At 63.2% G+C, this 21,281-nt stretch overlaps 4 protein-coding genes across 4 annotated transcripts; 2 read left to right on the top strand and 2 right to left on the bottom strand.

Annotated features, from left to right (window-relative positions):
• Positions 1–336: 336 nt before the first annotated feature.
• Positions 337–4,448, bottom strand: LAMTOR1 (late endosomal/lysosomal adaptor, MAPK and MTOR activator 1). Its single transcript, XM_038178582.2, has 5 exons — positions 4,290–4,448; positions 3,669–3,814; positions 2,510–2,587; positions 2,299–2,425; positions 337–845 (listed from the first exon to the last, which is right to left on the bottom strand). Exons 1-5 carry the CDS (start codon positions 4,413–4,415, stop codon positions 753–755), a joined length of 570 nt encoding a protein of 189 aa, XP_038034510.1. The 5' UTR covers positions 4,416–4,448; the 3' UTR covers positions 337–752.
• Positions 4,449–8,587: 4,139 nt separating this feature from the next.
• LOC119716805 (transmembrane O-methyltransferase homolog) lies at positions 8,588–11,114 on the top strand. Its single transcript, XM_072032972.1, has 2 exons — positions 8,588–9,103; positions 10,510–11,114. The coding sequence occupies exons 1-2, from the start codon at positions 8,842–8,844 to the stop codon at positions 11,112–11,114; spliced, it is 867 nt and encodes a 288-aa protein (XP_071889073.1). The 5' UTR covers positions 8,588–8,841.
• Positions 9,330–12,933, bottom strand: ANAPC15 (anaphase promoting complex subunit 15). The gene is made up of 4 exons (XM_072032970.1): positions 12,750–12,933; positions 11,896–11,955; positions 11,577–11,714; positions 9,330–11,453 (listed from the first exon to the last, which is right to left on the bottom strand). The coding sequence occupies exons 1-4, from the start codon at positions 12,867–12,869 to the stop codon at positions 11,406–11,408; spliced, it is 366 nt and encodes a 121-aa protein (XP_071889071.1). The 5' UTR covers positions 12,870–12,933; the 3' UTR covers positions 9,330–11,405.
• A 1,214-nt stretch (positions 12,934–14,147) lies between these two features.
• LOC140001593 (folate receptor gamma-like) lies at positions 14,148–19,028 on the top strand (the record flags this gene model as incomplete). The annotated part of the gene is made up of 4 exons (XM_072033553.1): positions 14,148–14,417; positions 16,445–16,633; positions 17,888–18,027; positions 18,675–19,028. Coding segments are annotated over 4 exons (888 nt in total), but the record flags the coding sequence as incomplete, so codon positions are not given.
• Positions 19,029–21,281: the final 2,253 nt, after the last annotated feature.

Genomic DNA, 21,281 nt, shown 5'->3' with positions numbered 1-21,281 from the left:
TGTGCCCCCCCCCCCCATACCCCATTGGTGACCCCAATACATTTTCTTGCCCCCCCCTCATTGCTGCGGTGACTCAGGGTGGGGGCGTTTGGGGAAAAGCAGCAGCCCCCCCCCCCAGCAGTGGCGTGGGGGGGGGTCAGAGCCCCAGTGGGGGACTGGTGCTGCCAACTGGGAGCACTGGGCAGAGGAAACCCCAAAAATCAGAGCACACGGGGGGGGGGCGAAGGGAAACCAGCAGGAGGACGGGGGGGGGGGGCAAAAAAAAGAGGCACAAAACACAGGGGGGGGGCACGGCCCCAGCCCCCCACCACCACGCAGAGAAGAGAGGAGGCAGCGCTGGGTGGAGGTGTTTATCTATGGTGGCGAAAGAAAAATAATTAAAAAACAAAACCCAAACCCAAAACATGTAAAAATGGGGGGGGGGGGGCTGAAACCACCGGGGGCTGCAGGAGCCCGGCTGCAGCCCCCCCCCTCCCCAGGGGGGAGCGGCACCACAGCCCCCCCCCCCCCCCCAAGACCCCTGCTGTGGGCTCCCCGGGTGCAGTGGGGCCGTGGGGGGGTCGCAGCCCCCTCCCCACTGCCCCCCCCCCCCAAGCAGTGGGGACGAAGCTTTGGGGTGGCAGCGGTGAACCGGGCGTCTGTACAAGGGCGAGGTGCCACGGGGGGGGGAAATAAAGCCAAAAAGAGGGAAAACCAAACCAAAACCAAACCAAAAAAGCCAGCCCCCGGGGCGGGGGTGCCGCGGGGGGGGCTCAGGGGATGCCAAACTGTACAACCAGCTCTTCTTTCGCATCCACGCGGATCTGGGAGAGGGCGCTGAAGGCGTAGGCGGCTATCCGGGACACCTGGGGGGACAGGGGTACCGGGGGGAAAAAATGGGGAGAGATGGGGAAAAAATGGGAAAGGGAAAAAATGGAGGGAGATGGAGGAGGGAAACAGAAATGGGGAGAGATGGAAAAGGGAAAAATAAAGAGAGAGATGGAAAGGGAAAGAAAGGGGGAGATGGAAAAGGGGAAAAAAATGGGGAGAGAGATGGAAAAAGGGGAAAAAAGGGAGAGATGGAGAAGGGATAAAGAAATGGAGAGATGGAGCATGAAAGAAATTGGGAGAGGTGGAAAAGGGAAAAAAGGGGAGAGATGGAGGAGGGATAAAGAAAGGGAGAGAGATGGAAAAGGGAAAGGAATGGGAAAGAAATGGGGAGAGATGGAAAAGGGAAATATAAAGGGAGAGAGATGGAGAAGGGAAAAAATGCAGAGAAATGGAGGAGGGATAAAGAAATGGGGAGAGAGGGAGGAGGGAAAAATGGGGAGAGATGGAAAAAGGGGAAAAAAAGGGGGAGATGGAAAAGAAATGAAGAGATGGAGAAGGGGAAAAAAATGGAGAGATGGAAGAGGGAGAGAAATGGGAAAGAAATGGGGAGGGATGGAGAAGGGAAAAAGAAATGGGGAGAGATGGAAAAGGGAAAAAAGGGGGAGATGGAAAAGGGGAAAAAATGAGGAGAGATGGGGAGAGATGGGAAAGGGAAATATTAAGGGAGAGAGATGGAGAAAGGAAAAAATGGGGAGAGATGGAAAAAAGTGGAAAAAGGGAGAGAGATGGAGGAGAGAAAGAAAGGGAGAGATGGAAAAGGGGAAAAAGTGGGAGAAGTAGAAAAGGGAAAAAAATGAGGAGGGAGATGCAAAAAGGAAAAAGAAATGGGAAGAGATGGAAAAGGGAAAAATAAAGGGAGATGGAGGAGAGGAAAAAAAGGGAGAGATGGAAAGGGAAAAAAATGGGGAGAGGTGGAGAAGGGGAAAAAAGGGAGAGAGAGAAGAAGGAAAGAAATGGGGAGAGATGGAAGAGGGAAAAATAAAGGGAGAGACATGGAAAGGGAAAGAAAGGGGGAGATGGAAAAGGGGAAAAATGAGGAGAGAGATGGAGGAGGGAAAGAAAGGGAGAGAGATGGAGAGGAGGAAAAAAAGGGAGAGAGATTGAGGAAGGAAAAAAAGGGGGAGAGATGGAAAAGGGAAAAAAGGGGGAGAAGTAGAAAAGAGAAAAAAATGAGGAGAGATGGAAAGGGAAAAAGAAATGGGGAGAGATGGAAAAGGGGAAACAAGGGAGAGAGATGGAAAAGGGGAAAAAAAGGAGAGCTGGAGGAGGCGGCCCCATCCCCGCTGCCCCCCCAGGAGCTGGGAGCTGTGGGGCTGGCAGCGGGCTCTGCATGGCCGCAGGGCTCCCGGGGAGGTGACCCCGAGCTGCCACCCCCAGCACCCACCCTGGGGGGGGGGGGGAAAAAATCTCCCCCCCTTCACCCCTCACCTGCTGCAGGTCTGCGAAGGGCACGGGGTCGCTGGCGAGCACCTGGTGGGGCTGGTTGGTGAGCGAGGGCAGCAGCGGGAGCTTCTTCCAGTGCGTCAGGCTGGAGCTCAGCATGGCCAGGCGCGTGCTGCGGGCAGGGGGGGGGGCTCAAAAAAATGCACAGAACCCCCCCCAAAAAAAAAAAATAAGGCCCGGGGTAAGGGGCTCTCACCTGTACTGCCTGGCCCTGTCCATGTACTCGTGCTGCTCCATCCCCTGCGAGTCCGCTGCCGACACGTCGATGATGTTGCTGCAGGGAGAGGAGACAGGGAGGGGTCGCCCTGAGCCCCCCCCCCCCCCCAGGGACCCCCCCCCAGGTGCCCACAGCACCCCCCTGGGGCTGGGGGGGGGGGGACGGGGGACACAGGTCCTGAGCCAGCGGAGATGGGGCTGGAGGGGCCACTGAGGGAGGGTGAGGGGAGAGGCTGGAGCCTGGCAGGGGGGGCTTCAGGGAGGAAATTGGGGGGAGAAATTAATTAATTGGGGGAGAAATTAATTGGGGGAGAAATTAATTGGGGGAGAAATTAATTGGGGGAGAAATTAATTGGGGGAGAAATTAATTGGGGGAGAAATTAATTGGGGGAGAAATTAATTGGGGGAGAAATTAATTGGGGGAGAAATTAATTGGGGGAGAAATTAATTGGGGGAGAAATTAATTGGGGGAGAAATTAATTGGGGGAGAAATTAATTGGGGGAGAAATTAATTGGGGGAGAAATTAATTGGGGGAGAAATTAATTGGGGGAGAAATTAATTGGGGGAGAAATTAATTGGGGGAGAAATTAATTGGGGGAGAAATTAATTGGGGGAGAAATTAATTGGGGGAGAAATTAATTGGGGGAGAAATTAATTGGGGGAGAAATTAATTGGGGGAGAAATTAATTGGGGGAGAAATTAATTGGGGGAGAAATTAATTGGGGGAGAAATTAATTGGGGGAGAAATTAATTGGGGGAGAAATTAATTGGGGGAGAAATTAATTGGGGGAGAAATTAATTGGGGGAGAAATTGGGCCCTCTGAGGGTGCTGAGGGCCTGGCCCAGGGGGGCTGGGGGTGCCCCCAGTGCCCGTCCCCAAGCCCCAGGCCGTGTCCCCGCCGCCCCTCAACACCCCCAAGGATGGGGGGCACCCCCGGGGCCGCCCCCCCCAGGGCCTGGGCACCCAAAATTCTCCCTCTCATCCACCCCAAACCCCCCAGGGGGAGGGGGGCGAGCACCCCCCTGGCCCACTCCAGGCTGACCCCTACGGATCCCATTGCAGGAGCAGCTCCAGGGGCCCCCCCTCGGCTCTGCCCCCCCCCCCGCAGCCCCCCAGCCCCCCCGGCTGGGGTCTCACATGGCGGTTTTGGCCAGGATGGAGGACAGCATGGCCTGCTCGTCGGTGCGCGCCGCCGGCAGGCTGTGGTAGCTCTGCTCCGCTCCGTTCAGCACCTTGCTGGGGGGGCTGGCAGCCGGCTCCAGCAGCCGCTTCGTCTCTTCTTCCTGGGGGGGTAAAAAAACAACGGGGGGGGGGGGCCCAAAATCAGCCCCAGCAGCCCCCAGCCCCCATTTTGCTCTGCCCAGACCCTGCAGAAGCCCCCAGCCCCCTCCAGCACCCCCGGGGGGGGGGGGGGCGGTACTGGGGGGGCTTCCAGCAGGACCAGGGGGGGCTGCAGCCCCCCCCCACAGGCAGGGCAGAGGCTCCAGGCCCCCCGGGGGGGGGTCCAAAATAATAAAGCGAGGATGGGGGGTGGGGGACAGTGACCGGGATGGGGGCGGCGACCACCGGGGGGGCACCGGGGGGGCCCCCGAGGCCTGGTTGGGGCCTGCACCGGGGGCCTGGGGGCTCAGCCCCCCCCAACCCCTACAGGCCCAGACCCCCCGGGAGCCGCTGAGGGGTTTCGGGGGGGCTCGGGCCCAAGCCCCGGTCTCGCCCCGGTCTCCCCCCGGTCCCTCCCGGTGCCCCCCCCCCCCGCACCTGGTCGGAGGCCTCGGCCTCGCTGCTGTAGCAGCAGCCCATGGCGAGCCGCAGCAGGGCCCTGCCGCCCGCGCCCCGCCCGCCGCCGCCACTGCCGCCGCCGCTTCCGGTCCCGTGACCCAGCATTCCGCCCCGCCGTCACGTGGGCCGCTAGGAGCCAATGGGGAGAGGGGAAGAGGGAGCCGCTCCCCGCCCAGCCGCGGGGCGGTGGGGGGGGGGGGTCACGTGAGGAGCAGCCAATCAGGGAGGGGGGAGGTGGACACGCCCCCCTCTCGTGGATGGGCGGGGTGGGCGCGTGAGGGCTTGGTCACGTGGAGGCGCGGTGGGGGCGGGGCCTCGTGCGGGGGGCGGGGCTACCGGGCACCAGTGACACCAGTGCTCCCAGTGACACCAGGGCCCCCAGCCCAGTGCTCCCAGTGACCCCAGTGCTCCCAGTGACCCCATCCCAGTGCTCCCAGTGACCCCAGTGACCCCATCCCAGTGCTCCCAGTGACCCCCAGTGCTCCCAGTACCCCCATGCTCCCATCCCAGTGCTCCCAGTGCCCCCATCCCAGTGCTCCCAGTTCCCCCAGTGCCCCTATTGCCCCCACCTCTCCCTTTGCCCAGTACTCCCGTGTCTCCCAGTGTCCCCAGTTCTTTCAATGCCCCCAGTGCCCCCAGTATCCCCAGTTCCCCCAGTGCCCCCCACAGCTCCCAGTGCTCCCAGTATCCCCAGTTCCCCCAGTCCTGCTAGTTCCCCCAGTGCCCCCAGTATGCCCAGATCCCCCACTGCATCCAGTTCTCTCAATGCCCCCAGTGTTCCCAGTATCCCCAGTTCCCCCAGTGCCCCCAGCACTCCCAGTGCCCCCAGTATCCCCAGTAACCCCCATTGCTCCCAGTATCCCCAGTTCCCCCACTCCCCTCCCCTGGGGACCAGGGGCCGTGCTGTGGGGCTGCCCCTGCCCCCCCCATTCCCTGCCCCCCCCCAATTCCCTGCACCCCACGTTGGGCCAAGTCCTGGGGGGGGGCCCTGGGGGTGACCCTGGGGGGGGCTCAGGAGGTGACCCCGGGGGTGACCCCGTCCCCGCCTGACCCCTGAGCCCCCCCAAATTTCCTGACCCCCCCCCCAGCCTCCCCCAGGCCCCCCCCCGTGGCCACCTCCTGTTCTTTGGGGGGGGGCTGCGGGGTGCCCCCCAGCCCGGGGGGGTCCTGCCTGCCCTGATATGGGGGCAGGGGGTGGGCTGCGGCCCCGCGTTTTGGGGTTAAACAACCCCAGATTGGGGCAGGACGCATCCAGGAGGGGTGGGCGCAGACACCCGGGGCACCGGTGGCCCCAAAGTCCAGTGTCCATCCCCAAAATCCCAGCATCCAACCCCAAAATCCATTGTCCATCCCCTAAAATCCAGCCCCCCCCCCCCAAAATCCAATGTCCATCCCCCAAAACCTGCATCTGCCCCCAAAACCCGCATCTGCCCCCAAAATCCAGTGTCCATCCCCCCCAAATCTGGTGTCCATCCCCCAAATCCAGCATCTAACACAAAAATCCAAGTCCATCCCCTAAAACCTGCATCCACCCCCAAAATCCAGTGTCCATCCCCCTCAGATCCAGTGTCCATTCCCCAAAATCCAGCATCCCTCCCCAAAATCCAATGTCCATCCCCCCAAATCCAGCATCCATCCCTCAAAATCCATCATCACTCCCCAAAACCCGCATCCACCCCCAAAATCCAGCGTCCATCCCCCAAATTCAGCATCCAACCCCAAAATCCAGTGTCCATCCCCCCAAATCCAGCACCCATCTCCAAAATCCAATGTCCATCCCCCCAAATCCATCATCCTTCCCCAAAATCCCACATCCATCCCCCAAAACCTGCATCCACCCTCAAAATCCAGCGTCCATCCCCCAAATCCATCCTCCAACCCAAAAATCCAGCATCCACCCCCAAAATCCATTGTCCACCTCCTCAAATTCCAGCATCCACCCCCAAATCCATCCTCCATCCCCAAAATCCAGTGTCCATCCCCCAAATCCAATGTCCACTCCCCAAATCCAGCATCCGTCCCCTAAAATCCAGCACCCATCCCCTAAACCCGCATCCACCCCCAAAATCCAGCATCCAACCCCAAAATTCAATGTCCATCCCCCAAAATCCAGTGTCCATCCCCAAAATCCAGCACCCACCCCCAAAATCCAACATCCATCCCCTAAAACCCACATCCACCCCAAATCCGGTGTCCATCCCCAAAATCCAATGTCCACTCCCCAAAATCCAGCACCCATCCCTCAAAATCCATCATCCTTCCCCAAAACCCACATCCATCCCCAAAATCCGATGTCCATCCCCAAAATCCACGTCCACCCCAAAATCCAGTGTCCATCCCCCCAAATCCAGCATCCATCCCCCCAAATCCGTTGTCCCATCCCCAAAATCCAACGTCCACTCCCCAAAATCCATCACCCATCCCCAAAACCTGCATCCGCCCCCAAAATCCAGCGTCCATCCCCCAAAATCCGGTGTCCATCCCCCAAAACCCAACATCCAACGCAAAAATCCAGCATCCATCCCCCAAAATCCAGCACCCACCCCCTAAAATCCCACACCCATCCCCCAAAACCTGCATCCACCCCAAAACCCATCATCCATCCCCCCCAAATCCATCCCCCACCCCGTGCCCACAGCCCCCCAGCCCCGGTCCCGGTGCCCCCAGCCCCAGTCCCGGTCCCCCAGTCCCCGCGCCCACCCCGCAGCCCCCTGCCCAGCCCCCCCAGCCCCCCCCCACCCCGTAACCCCATTCCCCGTAACCGGAGCCGCTGCGGCGCTGGCATCAATAATTGATCGATGGCATCAATAATTGATCGGGGAGCAGAGCCCGGGGGGGGGGGGACTGGGGGCTCGGAGACGCTCGGAGCACCGGGACAGGTGGGAGCCCCCCGCTGCGGGCAGAGAGACCCCAAGAGCCCCCCGAGCTGGGTATGGGGTCAGGGGGGCTGGGGGGGGCTGAGGGGTGTGGGGTTGGGGCTGGGGGAGCCCCCGAGTTGGGTATTTGGGGGCGGGGGGTGGGGGGCAGGGGGTATGGGGGGGGCTGTGGGGTGCATGGAGGGGGTTGTGGGGTGGGGCGAACCCCCAAGGGACCCCATGTTGGGTATAGGGGGTGGGGGGTGAGGTGGGGGCATGGAGGGGGCTGTGGGGTCCAGGGTTGGGGTCGGGGGAGTCCCCAGGAGACCCCAAGTTGGGTATGGGGTCGGGGGGCACGGAGGGGGCTGTGGGGTGTGGGGTAGGGTTGTGGGGTACTGGGGGGGGGCTGCATGTTGCAGGGTGTGGGGTGAGCGTTGTGGGGGGCAGGTTTTGGGGTGTAGGGTCAGCAGAACCCGTGTCTGTCTGTCCACGCAGCCATACGGGGGGCTGGTTTTGGGGGGCTGGTTTTGGGGTGCAGGGGGTCAGCAGAGCTGCTGCCTGTCTGTCCGTCTGCCCGTCCCCTACAGCCCTTGGAGACCCCCCCAAGACCCGAGCACCCCTGGGTGCACCATGCATACCCCCAGGGGGATCCCAAAACCACACCAGGGCGTTCCCAAAACCCCACCAGGAGACCCCAAAACCACACCAGGGGATCCCAAAACCACGCTGGGGGGGGTCCCAAAACCACAGCAGTGGGTCCCAAACCCACACCAGGGGGTCCCAAAACCACTCCAGGAGACCCCAAAACCACACCAGGGCGTTCCCAAAACCCCACCAGGAGACCCCAAAACCCCACCAAGAGGCCCCAAAACCTCACCAGGGCGTTCCCAAAACCACACCAGGAGGTCCCAAAACCCCACCAGGAGGCCCCAAAACCCCACCTGGAGGCCCCAAAACCCCACCTGGAGGCCCCAAAACCCCACCTGGAGGCCCCAAAACCCCACCAAGAGGCCCCAAAACCCCACCAAGAGGCCCCAAAACCACTCCAGGAGACCCCAAAACCCCACCAAGAGGCCCCAAAACCCCACCAAGAGGCCCCAAAACCCACCAAGAGACCCCAAAACCCCACCAAGAGACCCCAAAACCCCACCAAGAGGCCCCAAAACCACACCTGGAGACCCCAAAACCATACCAGGAGACCCCAAAACCACACCAGGAGATGCCAAAGCAACACCAGGAGACCCCAAAGCCACAGCAGGTTGTCCCAAAACCACACCAGGGGGTCCCAAAAGCACATCAGGAGACCCCAAAACCCCACCAGAAGGTCCCAAAACCACTCCAGGAGACCCCAAAACCACACCAAGAAGCCCCCAAAACCTCACCAGGAGGCCCCAAAACCCCACCAGGAGGCCCCAAAACCATACCAGGTTGTCCCAAAACCTCACCAGGAGGCCCCAAAACCACACCAGGGGGGCCCAAAACCACTCCAGGAGACCCCAAAACCTCACCAGGGGGTCCCAAAACCCCACCAGAAGGCCCCAAAACCCCACCAGAAGGCCCCAAAACCCCACCAGGAGGCCCCAAAACCTCACCAGGACGCCCCAAACCCCAACCGGCTCGCCCCAGAGCCGCCCCCCATCGCCCCCCCCTCTCCCCAGGCGCCCCCCACCCCGGCCATGGTGTCGGCGGTGCTGGCCCTGGCCTTCGTGCCGCTGCTGCTGACGCTGCTGCTGCGCTCCCGGCACCTCCTGGCGCTGCTGCTGCGCGCGGTGCTGCTGGGCTGGCTGCGGGATCGGCTCAGCGGGGTGCCCCGCGAGCAGCGCGCCTTCCAGTACCTGCTGGCCAACGCCGTCCCCGGAGACCCCCGCCACGTCCTCAGCACCTTCGACCGCTGGAGCCAGCGCTGCGAGCACCTCAGCTGCGTGGGGCCGGTCAAAGGTGAGCGGGAGGGGGTGGTCGTGGCGCATTTGGCACGGCCACGGTGCCATCGGCACGGCCACGGTGTTACTAGAGGGGTTTGGGCACTGGTGGCACAGCCACGGCACATTTGGCACAGTCGTGGCACTCCTGGCACAGCCACGGGGCTATTGCAAAGCCGTGGCACTGCCGGCACAGCCCTGACCCCTATTTCGGGGCCACAGAATATTTGGCACAGCTGTGGGGCTTTTGGCAAAGCCACGGTGCTGCGAACACAAGCAGGGCACTGCTGACACAATTGTGGCAGTATTTTAAAGCCATGGCACGTTTGGCACAGCCGTGACACTTCTGGCACAGCCACAGCACATTTGGCACAGCCACAGTGCTCTTTCAAAGCCGTGGCAATGTGGGCACAGCTGTGGCACTGCCAACACAACCCCATCACTATTTCAAAGCCACGGCACGTTTGGCACACTCGTGGCACTTCTGGCACAGCCACGGGGCTATTGCAAAGCCATGGCACTGTTAGCACATTTGTGGCACAATTCCAGAGCCACAGCACATTTGCCACAGCTGTGGCATCGTTGGCACAACCATGGTGTTATTGAAGAGCTGTGGCACCATTGGCACAGCCATGGCACTGCCGGCACAGCCACAGCACCATTTCAGAGCCACAGCATGTTTGGCACAGCCGTGGCACTTACGGCACAGCCACAGTGCTCTTTCAAATCCGTGGCACCATTGGCATAGCCGTGGCACTGTTGGCATAACCATGGCACCATTTCAAAGCCACAGCACGTCTGGCACAGCCATGGCACTTTTGGCACAGCCACGGTGCTCTTTCAAAGCCACGGCACTGTTAGCACATCTGTGGCACTATTTCAAAGCCATAACACATCTGGCACAGCCGTAGCACCGCGGCAGTGCCAAAAGTGCCATTTCAAAGCCACGGCATTGTGGCATATCCGCGGCACTGCCCACAAAGCCACGGTGCCATTTCAAAGCCACGGCACATTTGGCACAGCTGTGGCACCGTCAGCACATCCATGGCACTATACCAAAGCCACAGCACATCTGGCACAGCCGTAGCACCGCAGCAGTGCCAAAAGCCCCATTTCAAAGCGTTGGCATTGTGGCACATCCGTGGCACTGCCTGCAAAGCCACGGTGCCATTTCAAAGCCACAGCATGTTTGACACAGCCATGGCACTGCCGGCACAACCATGGCTAAATTTCAAAGCCACAGCACATTTGGCACAGCTGTGGCACCGCAGCAGTGCCAAAAGTCCCATTTCAAAGCCGTGGCCGTGCCCACCAAGCCATGGCACTCTGGGCAGAGCCGTGGCAAGCCCCCCACCAGCACAGGGGGGCACCGAGCGCCGGCACAGGGGGCACCGAGCCATGCCGTGCCATGCCGTGCCGTGCCAGGCCAGCTGCTGGAGCGGCTGCTGTGCGAGCGGGCCCCACGCACCGTGCTGGAGCTGGGCACCTACTGCGGCTACGGCACCGTGCTGCTGGCCAACGCCATGCCCCCCGGCGCCCGCCTCTACACCGTGGAGCCCGACCCCCGGCACGCCGCCGTGGCCGAGAAGGTGATCCGCCTGGCCGGCTTCGCCGACGAGAAGGTGAGCGGCACAGTGCTGGGGAGCCCCCCGGCACCACGCTGGCGAGGGGCTGGCGAGGAAGCCGAGGCTCCTTCCTTCCCCGGGCAGGTGGAGCTGATCGTGGGCCCCTCGGCGGAGGTGATCCCGCGGCTGCGGGAGCGGCACGGCTTGCAGCGAGCCCAGTTCGTCTTCATGGCCCACTGGAAGCGCTGCTACCTGCGGGACCTGCGGCTGCTGGAGGAGCACGGGCTGCTGGCCGAGGGGGCCACGGTGCTGGCCGACAACGTGCTCTTCCCCGGGGCGCCTCGTTTCCTGCAGTACGCCCGCAGCTGCGGCCGCTACCGCTGCCGGCTGCACCGAGCCAGCCTGGAGTACTGCCCCGCCATCCCCGCCGGCGTGGCCGAGCTGCGCTACCTGGGCCCGGGCTGAGAAGAGCCGGGGAGGGGGCTGGGGGTGTGGGAAGAGGGGTGGCGAGCACCCCAAGCGGATTTGGGGCTGTTTCCTACAAAAAAATACATTTATTAGTACAAAAGTGCGGCGGTGCTCCGGTGCCCCCACCCTGCTGGGTGCCCGGCGGTGCCACCGGGGTCTCCAGCCCCGCCGGGGGGCTCCGTGCCCGGCCCCCTGGAACAGGAGCAGCCCCCAGCCCCAGGGCGGGCAGTGGGGCAGGATTTGCCCCCCACCCCACAGTCTGTCCAGGTCGGTCGGGACGCGGGGGTTTCAGATCATCCACTGGTCCTGATCCTGCTCGGCCCCCTCCATGTCCACCTGGGGAGGGAAAGGGGGAAACGTGGGCATGGAGGGGGCTGTGGGGTCCGGGGTTGGGGCTGGGGGAGCTCCCAGTTGGGTATTGGGGGCAGGGGGTGCCGGGTGGGATTTAGGGCCGCTCACCTCGTTGATCTCCCCGTCGTCGGGGGACTCGTTGTAGTCGTTCATCTCATCCATATCCTGCATGTCCTCGTCGTCCTCGGAGTCCTCCTCGCTGTCCTCATCATCCTCATCGTCCTCCTCCTCCTCCTCATCGTAGTGCTGCGGGTGTCCCGGCGCTCAGGGCGCTGCGGTGCCGTGTCCCACAGCCCCCCACAGCCCCCCACCCATCACAGCGGGGCGTCCACCAACCCAGCCCCACTGCCATCACCCCAAACCCCCCCATGTCCCCGCTGTCCCCTCCTTGGGGGTGACAACAGCCCCGTGGCACGGCTGCACCCACCTCGGAGGCCGGCTTGCCGATGGGCACCAGGTTGTTGTCCTTCTCCGCGATGCTCTGCAGCTGGGGAAGGAGAAAAGGGGGGGGGGTCAGTGTGAGGGAGGGACACCCCCACCACAAAAAATACACAAAGCAAAGTGTCCCCACAGCCCCTGTCCCCAGAGAGTGACCGGGAAGGTGGGGACAGCCGAAAGCTGTCACAGAAGCCACGAGGCCACCAGGGACACATCCCCTGGGACACAGCGCTCAGCACAGGGGGGGCTGGGGGTGTCCCCATACCCTGCTGGCATCGAGGGCTGGAATTAACCTGCCCCTAACGAGGCCTCTGCTGGGGGTAATTAGAGCTCAATTAATTAATCATTTACTTAATCAATCATTTACTTAATCAATCATTTACTTAATCAATCATTTACTTAATCAATCATTTACTTAATCAATCATTTACTTAATCAATCATTTAATCAATTACTTAATCAATTACTTAATTAATCGATTACTAAACTAATCAATTACTTAATCAATTACTTAATTAATCAATTACTTAATCAATCAATTAATCAATTAATCAATTACTTAATTAATTAGAGCCTCGGAGCCAGAGGGACGCTGAGCATCTCCCAGCTGCTTGGTTGCTTTTAAACTGAATAAAGTGCCTTAATTCGGTTAATTTGGATAATTTAATTTGCTTCATTTTAATCAATTTTATGGTGCCCCCCCCCCTCCCCCCCCCCTCATCCCCATGGCCTGGGCCTGGGCCTGGCCCTGAGGCACCCCCCGAGCAGGCCCCGGCCTCCATAAAGGGGGTGGGGGGGGTCTCGGTGGGGTCGCCCCCCCCAGCCCCAGCCCCACCCCCGCACCCAGGCCTGGTGCTGCTGCTCCTGCTGCTGCAGCTCGCCCTCGTCCCCGCACGGCCGGTCCAGGTTGAACCACAGCGGCTCCGTCAGGCGCGGCAGCAGCGAGGGGAACAGCGTGGACATGGCTCCCCTCCTGCCCGGCCCGCCGCCCGCCCGGAAGTGACGGCCTGACCCGGAAGCACTTCTCTGTTTAATTTGGGGGGGGGGTGAAGCCAGTCCCTGTATCGCGCATGCGCGGAGCGCCGCGAGGCCACGTCCACGGGGCGCTGAAGGCGGGAGGGGGCGTGGCCTGAGCACGGGGGGCGTGGCCTGAGGTCAGTGGGCGTGGTCTGAACTCAGGGGGCGTGGTCTAGACTCTAGGGGGCGTGGCCAAGCCGTGATTGACAGCTGGGGCGGGGGGCGCCGTGCCCACGGGTGTCCGCGACCCACAGGGGGGGGGGAAATGGGGGTTTTGGGGGTTTTGGGGGGTTTTGGGGGGTTTTGGGGGGTTTTGGGGGACCTCCGGGGGTGCGGGGACCTCGGGGGGCATCGGATAGCACCAGGGAGGGGGAGGGGGCTGTGGGACCCCCCCAAACGGGACCCCCCCCCCGGGCACTGGGACCCCCTCCTGGGGTTCTTGGGACCCCCCCCATATTTGGGACCCCCCCCCCCCAGGCACCAGGACCCCCCATGTGGCTCTCGGGACCCCCCCAGGGCTTTTGGGACCCCCCCCTACACACACCAGGACCCCCCCCCAGGCTGTCAGGACCCCCCCCCCACGATGCACCAGGACCCCCCCAGTCACTGTGACCCCCCCCCGGGCTCTTGGGACCCCCCCCCCCAGGCACCAGGACCCCCCCCAGTGCTCACTGGACCCCCCACACACACACTGGGACCCCCACACCGGGCTCTTGGGACCCCCCCCCCAGGCACCAGGACCCCCCCAGTGCTCACTGGACCCCCCAAACACACACAGGGACCCCCACCCCCAGGATCTCAGGACCCCCCCCAGGCACCAGGACCCCCCCAGGGCTCTTGGAACCCCCCCTACACACACCAGGACCCCCCCCCCAATGCACCAGGACCCCCCCCAGGCTCTCAGGACCCCTCCCCGATGCACCAGGACCCCCCCCCAGCCACTGTGACCCCCCCCCCAGGGCTCTAGGGACCCCTCCCCAGGGATCTCAGGACTCCCACGCACCCCAGGACCCCCCCACGGGGTTCTCGGGACCCCCCCCACATCCCAGTACCCCCCCCCACCCCACTACCCCCCCCCCCAATGCCACCCCCCCGCCACCACCACACCCACGGGGGGGTCACCGGGGTCACGGCACCGCCGGGAGGGGTCAGACGAGGTCACGGGGCGGATGGGGGGGGGCAAATCCTTTTTCCCCCCCCCCTCACCCCCCCACACCCCCCCATTTACCTGGCACCATCCCATGGCCAAGGGTCGCGCGGTGCCACCACGTGCGCCCTGGGGACTTTGACCCCCCCCTGGGGACAAGGCCAGCGCCCCGCTGCCATCCCCAGTGGTGTCCCCATGCGGCCCCCCCCGCGGTGCTGGTGCCCCCCCCCGGGGTCCTGCTGGCGCTGGTGGCACTGGTGGGGGCGCGGGAGTCGCTGCTCAACGTCTGCATGGACGCCACGCACCACAAGAGCAGCCCCGGCCCCGAGGGGCTCCTCTACGGACAGGTGAGCTCGGACCCCCCCATACCCCCCCACCACGGTGACCCCCCCCCCACGGTGCCACCACCCACCCCCCCCAGTGCCAGCCCAGATCCCCCCCAGTGCCAGCCCGGAGCCCCTCGGTGCCATCCTGGATCCCCTCGGTAGCCTTGGTGCCGCCTTGGTGCCATCCTGGACCCCCCCGGTGCCACCACGGACCCCCCCGGTGCCATCCCGGACCCCCCGGTGCCACCACGGACCCCCCCGGTGCCATCCCGGACCCCCTTGATGTCCCCTCGGTGCCATTCCAGACCCCCCCCAAGTGCCATCCCAGACCCCCTCGGTATCCTCGGTGCCCCCTTGGTGCCATCCTGGACCCCCCTGGTGCCAGCACGGACCCCCTCGGTACCCTCGGTGCCCCCATAGTGTCACCCTGGCCCCCCCTTGGTACCCTCCTGGACCCGCCTCAGTGCCCCCCCAGTGCCATCCTGCCCCCCCCCAGTGCCATCCCAGATACCCTCGATGCCACCCCAGACCCCCTTGGTACCCTTGGTGTCCCCTCGGTGCCCTTCTGGACCCCTCCCAGTGCCATCCCAGACCCTCTTTGCGTCATCCTGGCCCCCCTTGGTACCCTCCTGGACCCCCTTGGTACCCCCTCAGTGCCATCCCGGACCCCCTCAGTGTGATCCTGGACCCCCTCGGTACCCTCGGTGCCCCCCCAGTGCCATCCCGGACCCCCTTGGTGCCCTCCTGGACCCCCTCAGTACCCTCAGTGCCCCCTCAGTGCCATCCCGCCCCCCCTTGGTGCCCCCTCGGTGCCATTCCAGGTCCCCCCGGTGCCCTCCTGGACCCCCCTGGTGCCATCCCAGACCCTCTTGGTGTCATCCTGGACCCCCTCAGTACCCTCCAAGACCCCCTCAGTGCCACCCCAGACCCCCTCAATACCCTCAGTGTCCCCTTGGTGCCATCTCAGACCCCCTTGGTGCCCCCTCCCTGCCCTCCTGGACCCCCTTGGTACCATCGGTGTCCCCTTGGTGCCCTTCTGGACTCCTCCTGGTGCCATCCCAGACCCCCTCAGTGCCACCCTGGACCCCCCCAGTACCCTCCCAGATCCCATCGGTGCCACCCCGGACCCCTCGATACCCTCGGTGCCCCCTCGGTGCCATCCTGAACCCCCCCCAGTGCCATCCCAGACCCTCTTGGTGCTATCCTGGACCACCTCAGTACCCTGCTGGACCCCCTTGGTACCCTCAGTGCCCACTTAGTGCCATCCGAGACCCCCTCAATACCCTCCCAGACCCCCTCGGTACCACCCCAGACCCCCTTGGTACCATCGGTGCCCCCCTGGTACCCTCCTGGACCCCCTTGGTACCCCCTCGGTGCCATCCCAGACCCTCTTTGTGTCATCTTGGACCCCCTTGGTAACCCCCCAGACACCCTCAGTGCCCCCTTGGTGCCATCCTGGACCCCCCGGTACCTTCCTGGACCCCCCCAGTACCCTCGGTGCCCCCCCAGTACCCTCCCAGCCCCCCTTGGTGCCCTCCTGACCCCCTTTGGTACCCTCGGTGCCCCCTCAGTGCCAACCTGGACCCCCTCAGTGCCACCCCAGACCCCCCAGTACCCTCCCAGATCCCATTGGTGCCACCCTGGACCCCCTTGGTGCCCCCTTGGTGCCCCCTTGGTGCCCTCCTGGACCCCCTCGGTGCCATCCCAGACCCCCCTGGTACCCTCTTGGACCCCCTTGGTACCCTCAGTGCCCCCTTGGTGCCATCCTGGACCCCCCCCAGTGCCCTTGGTGCCCACTTGGTGCCATCCCAGACCCCCTTGGTGCCCCTTTGGTGCCCTCCTGGACCCCCCTGGTGCCATCCCAGACCCCCTCAGTACCCTCAGTGCCCCCCCAGTGCCCTCCCAGACCCCTCCCCAGTGACCTCCCAGACCCCCCTGGTGCCCTCCCAGACCCCCTTGGTACCCTTGGTGCCCCCTTGGTGCCCTCCTTGGTGCCAACCTGGCCCCCCTTGGTGCCCCCCCCGGTGGGCACTGCCCCCCCCCCGCAGTGCGTGCTGTGGAAGGACAACGCGTGCTGCACGGCCAACACCAGCGAGGAGGCGCACCGGGACCAGTCCTACCTGTACGGCTTCAACTGGGAGCACTGCGGGGCCATGCCCCCCCGCTGCAAGCGCCACTTCATCCAGGACACCTGCCTCTACGAGTGCTCCCCCAACCTGGGGCCCTGGATCGTGCAGGTGGGGGGGGGATTTGGGGGATTTGGGGGGTTTGGGGGAAAAGGGGGAAATGGGGGGAATGGGGGGAAAAAGGGGGGGATTGGGGGAAATGGGGGAAAAGGGGGATTTGGGGGAAAAGGGGGATTTGGGGGAAAAGGGGGATTTGGGGAAAAAGGGGGGGGTTGAATACGGGAATTTGGGAAATCGGGGAAAAGGGGAGTTTGGGGGAGAGAAAAGGGGAGATACGGGGGAGAAGGGAGGGATTGGGGAAAATAGGGGGGTTTGGGGGGTTTGGGGGAAATGGGGGGTTTGGGGGAATGGGGGAAATGGGTGAGATGGGGGGAAAGGCAGGGTTGGGGGAAAAGGGGGATTAGGAGGAAAAGGGGGGGTTGGGGGAAATGAGGGAGTTTGAGGGAAAAGGGGGGGTTTGGGGGGGAATGGGGAATGAGGGGGGGTTTTGGGGGGGAATGGGGGATTTGGGGAAAAGGGGGATTTCGAGAAAGGAGGGATTTTGGGGATTTTGGGGAGAAATTGGGATTTAGGAGAAATGGGGAAATGGGGAAAATTGGAGCAATGGGGGATTTAGGAAAGAGGAGATTTCAGAGAAAAGGGGAGAGATTGGGGAAATCGGGAGTTTGGGGGAAATGGGGGGGTTGGGGGTAAAGGGGGGGAGTGGGGGCAATTGGGGAAATGGGGGGGTTTGGGGGAAATGGGGGCAATGGGGGGTTTGGGGGAAAAGGGGGGGTTTGGGGGAAAGGGGGATTTTGGGGAAAAGGGGGGTTTGGGGGAAATGGGGGGTTTGGGGGAAATGGGGGAAATGGGTGGGGATTGGGGGAAAGGGGGGGTTTGGGGGATTTGGGGGAAAAGGGGGATTTGGGGGAAAAGGGGGATTTAGGGGAAAAGGGGGATTTAGGGGAAAAGGGGGGGTTTGGGGGAAATGGGGAGGTTTGGGGCGAAAGGGGGATTTGGGAGATTTGGGGGAAAAGGGGGGATTTGTGGGTAGATCTGGGTGATGCGGAGGATTTGGGGGATGCGGGGGGGATTTGGGGGATGCGGGGGGATTTGGGGGATTTGGGGGGCTCCAGGCACGCTCAGCCCCCGCCCTGCAGACGGACTCGAGCTGGTGCCAGGGTGGAAAAGGGGAGATTTGGGGGAAAAGGGGGGATTTGGAGAGGGGGGTTTCAGGGGATTTGGGGAGGGGGGTTTCGGGGGATTTGGGGGATTTGGGGAGGGCATTTTGGGGGGCTCCAGGCACGCTCAGCCCCCTCCCCGCAGACGGACACCAGCTGGCGCCGGGAGCGCATCCTGCACGTGCCGCTGTGCCGCGAGGACTGCGAGCAGTGGTGGGAGGACTGCCAGGACGCCCTCACCTGCAAGGTCAACTGGCACCAGGGCTGGAACTGGAGCACGGGTCAGTGGGGGCGCCCCGGGGGGGGCAGTGGGGTCTGGGGTCCCCAAGGGGCTGGGGTCCCTGTGCACCCCCCACACCCCCACTCCCCCCCCACCCCTTCACCTCCACCTCTCCACCACCACCCGCCGTGACCCCAAACCTCCCCAACTCCCCTTGTATGACCCCAAACCCCCCAAAATCTCCCCTTGTATGACCCCAAACCGCCCCCAAGTCCCCTCGTATGACCCCAAACCCCCCCATAACCTCCCCTATGACCCCCCCAGGCACCAACCAGTGCCCGCAGGGTGCCATGTGCCAGAAGTTCAAGTACCTCTCCACCACCACCCACCATGACCCCAAACCTCCCCAACTTCCCTTGTATGACCCCAAACCGCCCCCAACTCCCCTAGTATGACCCCAAACCCCCCCATAACCCCAGTAACCCCCTTATAACCCCCCCAAACCTCCCAAAACCCTCTATAACCCCGTCGTAACCCCCCCCAGGCACCAACCAGTGCCTCTCCACCACCACTCGCCATGATCCCAAACCTCCCCATCTCCCCTTGTATGACCCCAAACCGCCCCCAATTCCTCCTGTATGACCCCAAACCCCCCTATAACCCCCCATAACCCCCCTATAACCCCCCCCTAATCCCCCCCCTGCCCCCCCAGCACCAACCAGGTCCAGGCGGGGGCCATGTGCCAGAAGTTCAAGTACGTCTTCCCCACGCCGGCGACGCTGTGCGAGGAGATCTGGTCCCACTCCTACCGCTCCAGCCCCGAGCGGCGCGGCAGCGGCCGCTGCATCCAGCTCTGGTTCGACCCCACCCTGGGCAACCCCAACGTGGAGGTGGCTCGCTTCTACGCCGCCCGCGCCCCCCCGCCCGCGCCCCCCCCCGTCACGCTGCTGGTGCCCCCCCTGGTCCTGGTGGCGGCCCCCGCTGCGTGGCTCTGGGGGTGATCGGGGTTTTGGGGGGTTGTGGGGTGCGTTTTGGAGAGGTTGGAATTAAAGGCGGTGCGCACAGAGGGGTCAGTGGGGTTTTTTGGGGTTTGGGGGGGTGATGGGGGTGTGGGGGTGTTGGGGTGTTCGGGGTGTTGGGTGTTGGGGTGTGGGGGTGTGGGGGTGTCCCCCCCCCTGCCTGGGTCTGGGGGTAGTTTGTTGATTTTTGGGGGGTTTATGGGGTTTGTGGGGTGCGTTTTGGAGAGGTTGGGAATAAAGGCGGTGTGCACAGAGGGGTCAGTGGGGGTTTTTTGGGGGTTTGGGGGGGGTAATGGGGGTGATGGGGGGTGATGGGGGTGTGGGGATGTGGGGGTGTGGGGGTGTCCCCCCCCCGCCTGGGTCTGGGGGTGATTCGGGGTTTTTGGGGGGGGTTGTGGGTTTTGTGGGGTGCGTTTTGGAGAGGTTGGGAATAAAGGCGGTGCGCACATGGGGGTCAGTGGGGGTTTTTTGGGGGGTTTTGTGGGGGTGATGGGGGGTGATGGGGGGGGTAATGGGGGTGTGGGGATGTGGGGGTGTGAGGTTGTCTCCCCCCTGCCTGGCTCTGGGGGTGATTGGTATTTTTGGGGTGGGTTGTGGGGTTTGTGGGGTGGTGCGTTTTGGAGAGGTTGGGAATAAAGGCGGTGCGGACACAGAGGGGTCAGTGGGGTTTTTTGGGGGGTTTTGGGGGGGTGATGTGGGGTGATGTGGGGTGATGGGGGTGTGGGGGTGTGGGGGTGTCCCCCCCTGCCTGGGTCTGTGGGTGATTGGTGTTTTTGGGGTGGGTTGTGGGGTTTGTGGGGTGGTGCGTTTTGGAGAGGTTGGGAATAAAGGCGGTGCGCACAGAGGGGTCACTGGGGGTTTTTTGGGTGTTTTGGGGGGGTGTGGGGGTGATGGGGGGTGATGGGGGTCTGGGGGTGTCCCCCCCCCGCAATGTGTCCAGTGGGAGCGGGGGCAGGTTCTGCCCTCCCCATGGGGCTGCAGTGGGTGGGGGGTGTAGGGGCAGCGGTGCTCGCCCTCTCCGTGCGCCCTGTGGGGTCAGGGTGCCCTGTGTCACCCCCGTGTCACCCCCATGTCCCCATGTCACCCCCATGTCCCCCCATGTCACCCCCACGTCCCCAGTGTCACACCCCACGTCCCCATGTCCCCCCCACATTCCCCATGCCATCCGATGTCCCCAATGTCACCCCCCCATGTCCCCACGTCACCCCCATGTCCCAGTGTCACACTCCCAGGTCCCAGGTCCACCCCACATCCCCAATGTCACCCCCATGTCCCCAGTGTCCCCCTCGTGCCCCTCCCACGTCCCCATGTCCCCCCCACATCCCCAATGTCCCCCCCACGTCCCCATGTCCCACCCCATGTCCCAGTGTCACCACCCATCCCAGTGTCCCCCCTTGTCCCCATGTCCCCCCCACGTCCCACCCGTGCCCTCTGCCCCGGGGCTGTCTCCCTGGGGTCCCCCACTTTGACCCGGGGGTCCCCATGGGGCACTCCCCCGGTACCAGGGGGGCAGGGGCCAGCGCAGCCCCCCACAGGTGGGGGCAGCGGCACGCGGGGCCCCAGGGGGCGGGCGGGGCCGAGCCGTGCCAAACCGTGCCAAACTGTGCCAAACTGTGCCAAATTGTGCCAAACCGTGCCAAGTTGTGCCAAACTGTGCTGAACTGTGCCGAGCCATCCTGCACGGTGCTGTGCCAAACAGTGCCGAACTGTGCCAAACCGTGCCAAATTGTGCCAAACCGTGCCAAACTGTGCCAAACTGTGCCAAATTGTGCCAAACCGTGCCAAAGTGTGCCAAACTGTGCTGAACTGTGCCGAGCCATCCTGCATGGTGCTGTGCCAAACGGTGCCGAACCGTGCCAAAAAGTTCTGAACCGTGCTAAACTGTTCTGAACTGTGCTGAACTGTGCTGAGCTGTGCTGAGCTGTGCTGAGCCATCCTGCACGGTGCTGTGACGTGCCAAACAGTGCCATGGTGAGTGGTGCTGAAGTGTGCCGAACCATGCTGATCTGTGCCGAACCGTGCCAAACTGTTCTGAACCATGCTGAGCTGTGCTGAACCGTGCTGGGCCATCCTGCACGGTGCCATGCCGTGCTAGACCGTGCTGTGCTGAGCGGTGCTGAACTGTGGTGAACCGTGCTGAACCATGCCAAACTGTGCTAAACAGTTCTGAACTGTGCCAATCTGCACCAAACCATGCTGAACCATGCCAAACTGTTCTGAACCGTGCTGAACCGTGCTAAACAGTTCTGAACCGTTCTGGACTCTGCTAAACAGTTCTGAACTGTGCTAAACAGTGCTGA

The sequence above is a fragment of the Anas platyrhynchos genome, chromosome 1 (genome assembly GCF_047663525.1).
Source record: "Anas platyrhynchos isolate ZD024472 breed Pekin duck chromosome 1, IASCAAS_PekinDuck_T2T, whole genome shotgun sequence".
NCBI classification, from domain to species: Eukaryota; Metazoa; Chordata; class Aves; order Anseriformes; family Anatidae; genus Anas; species Anas platyrhynchos.
Note: the sequence above shows the minus strand (reverse complement) of the source record. Positions and strands in the feature narration are given on the sequence as shown.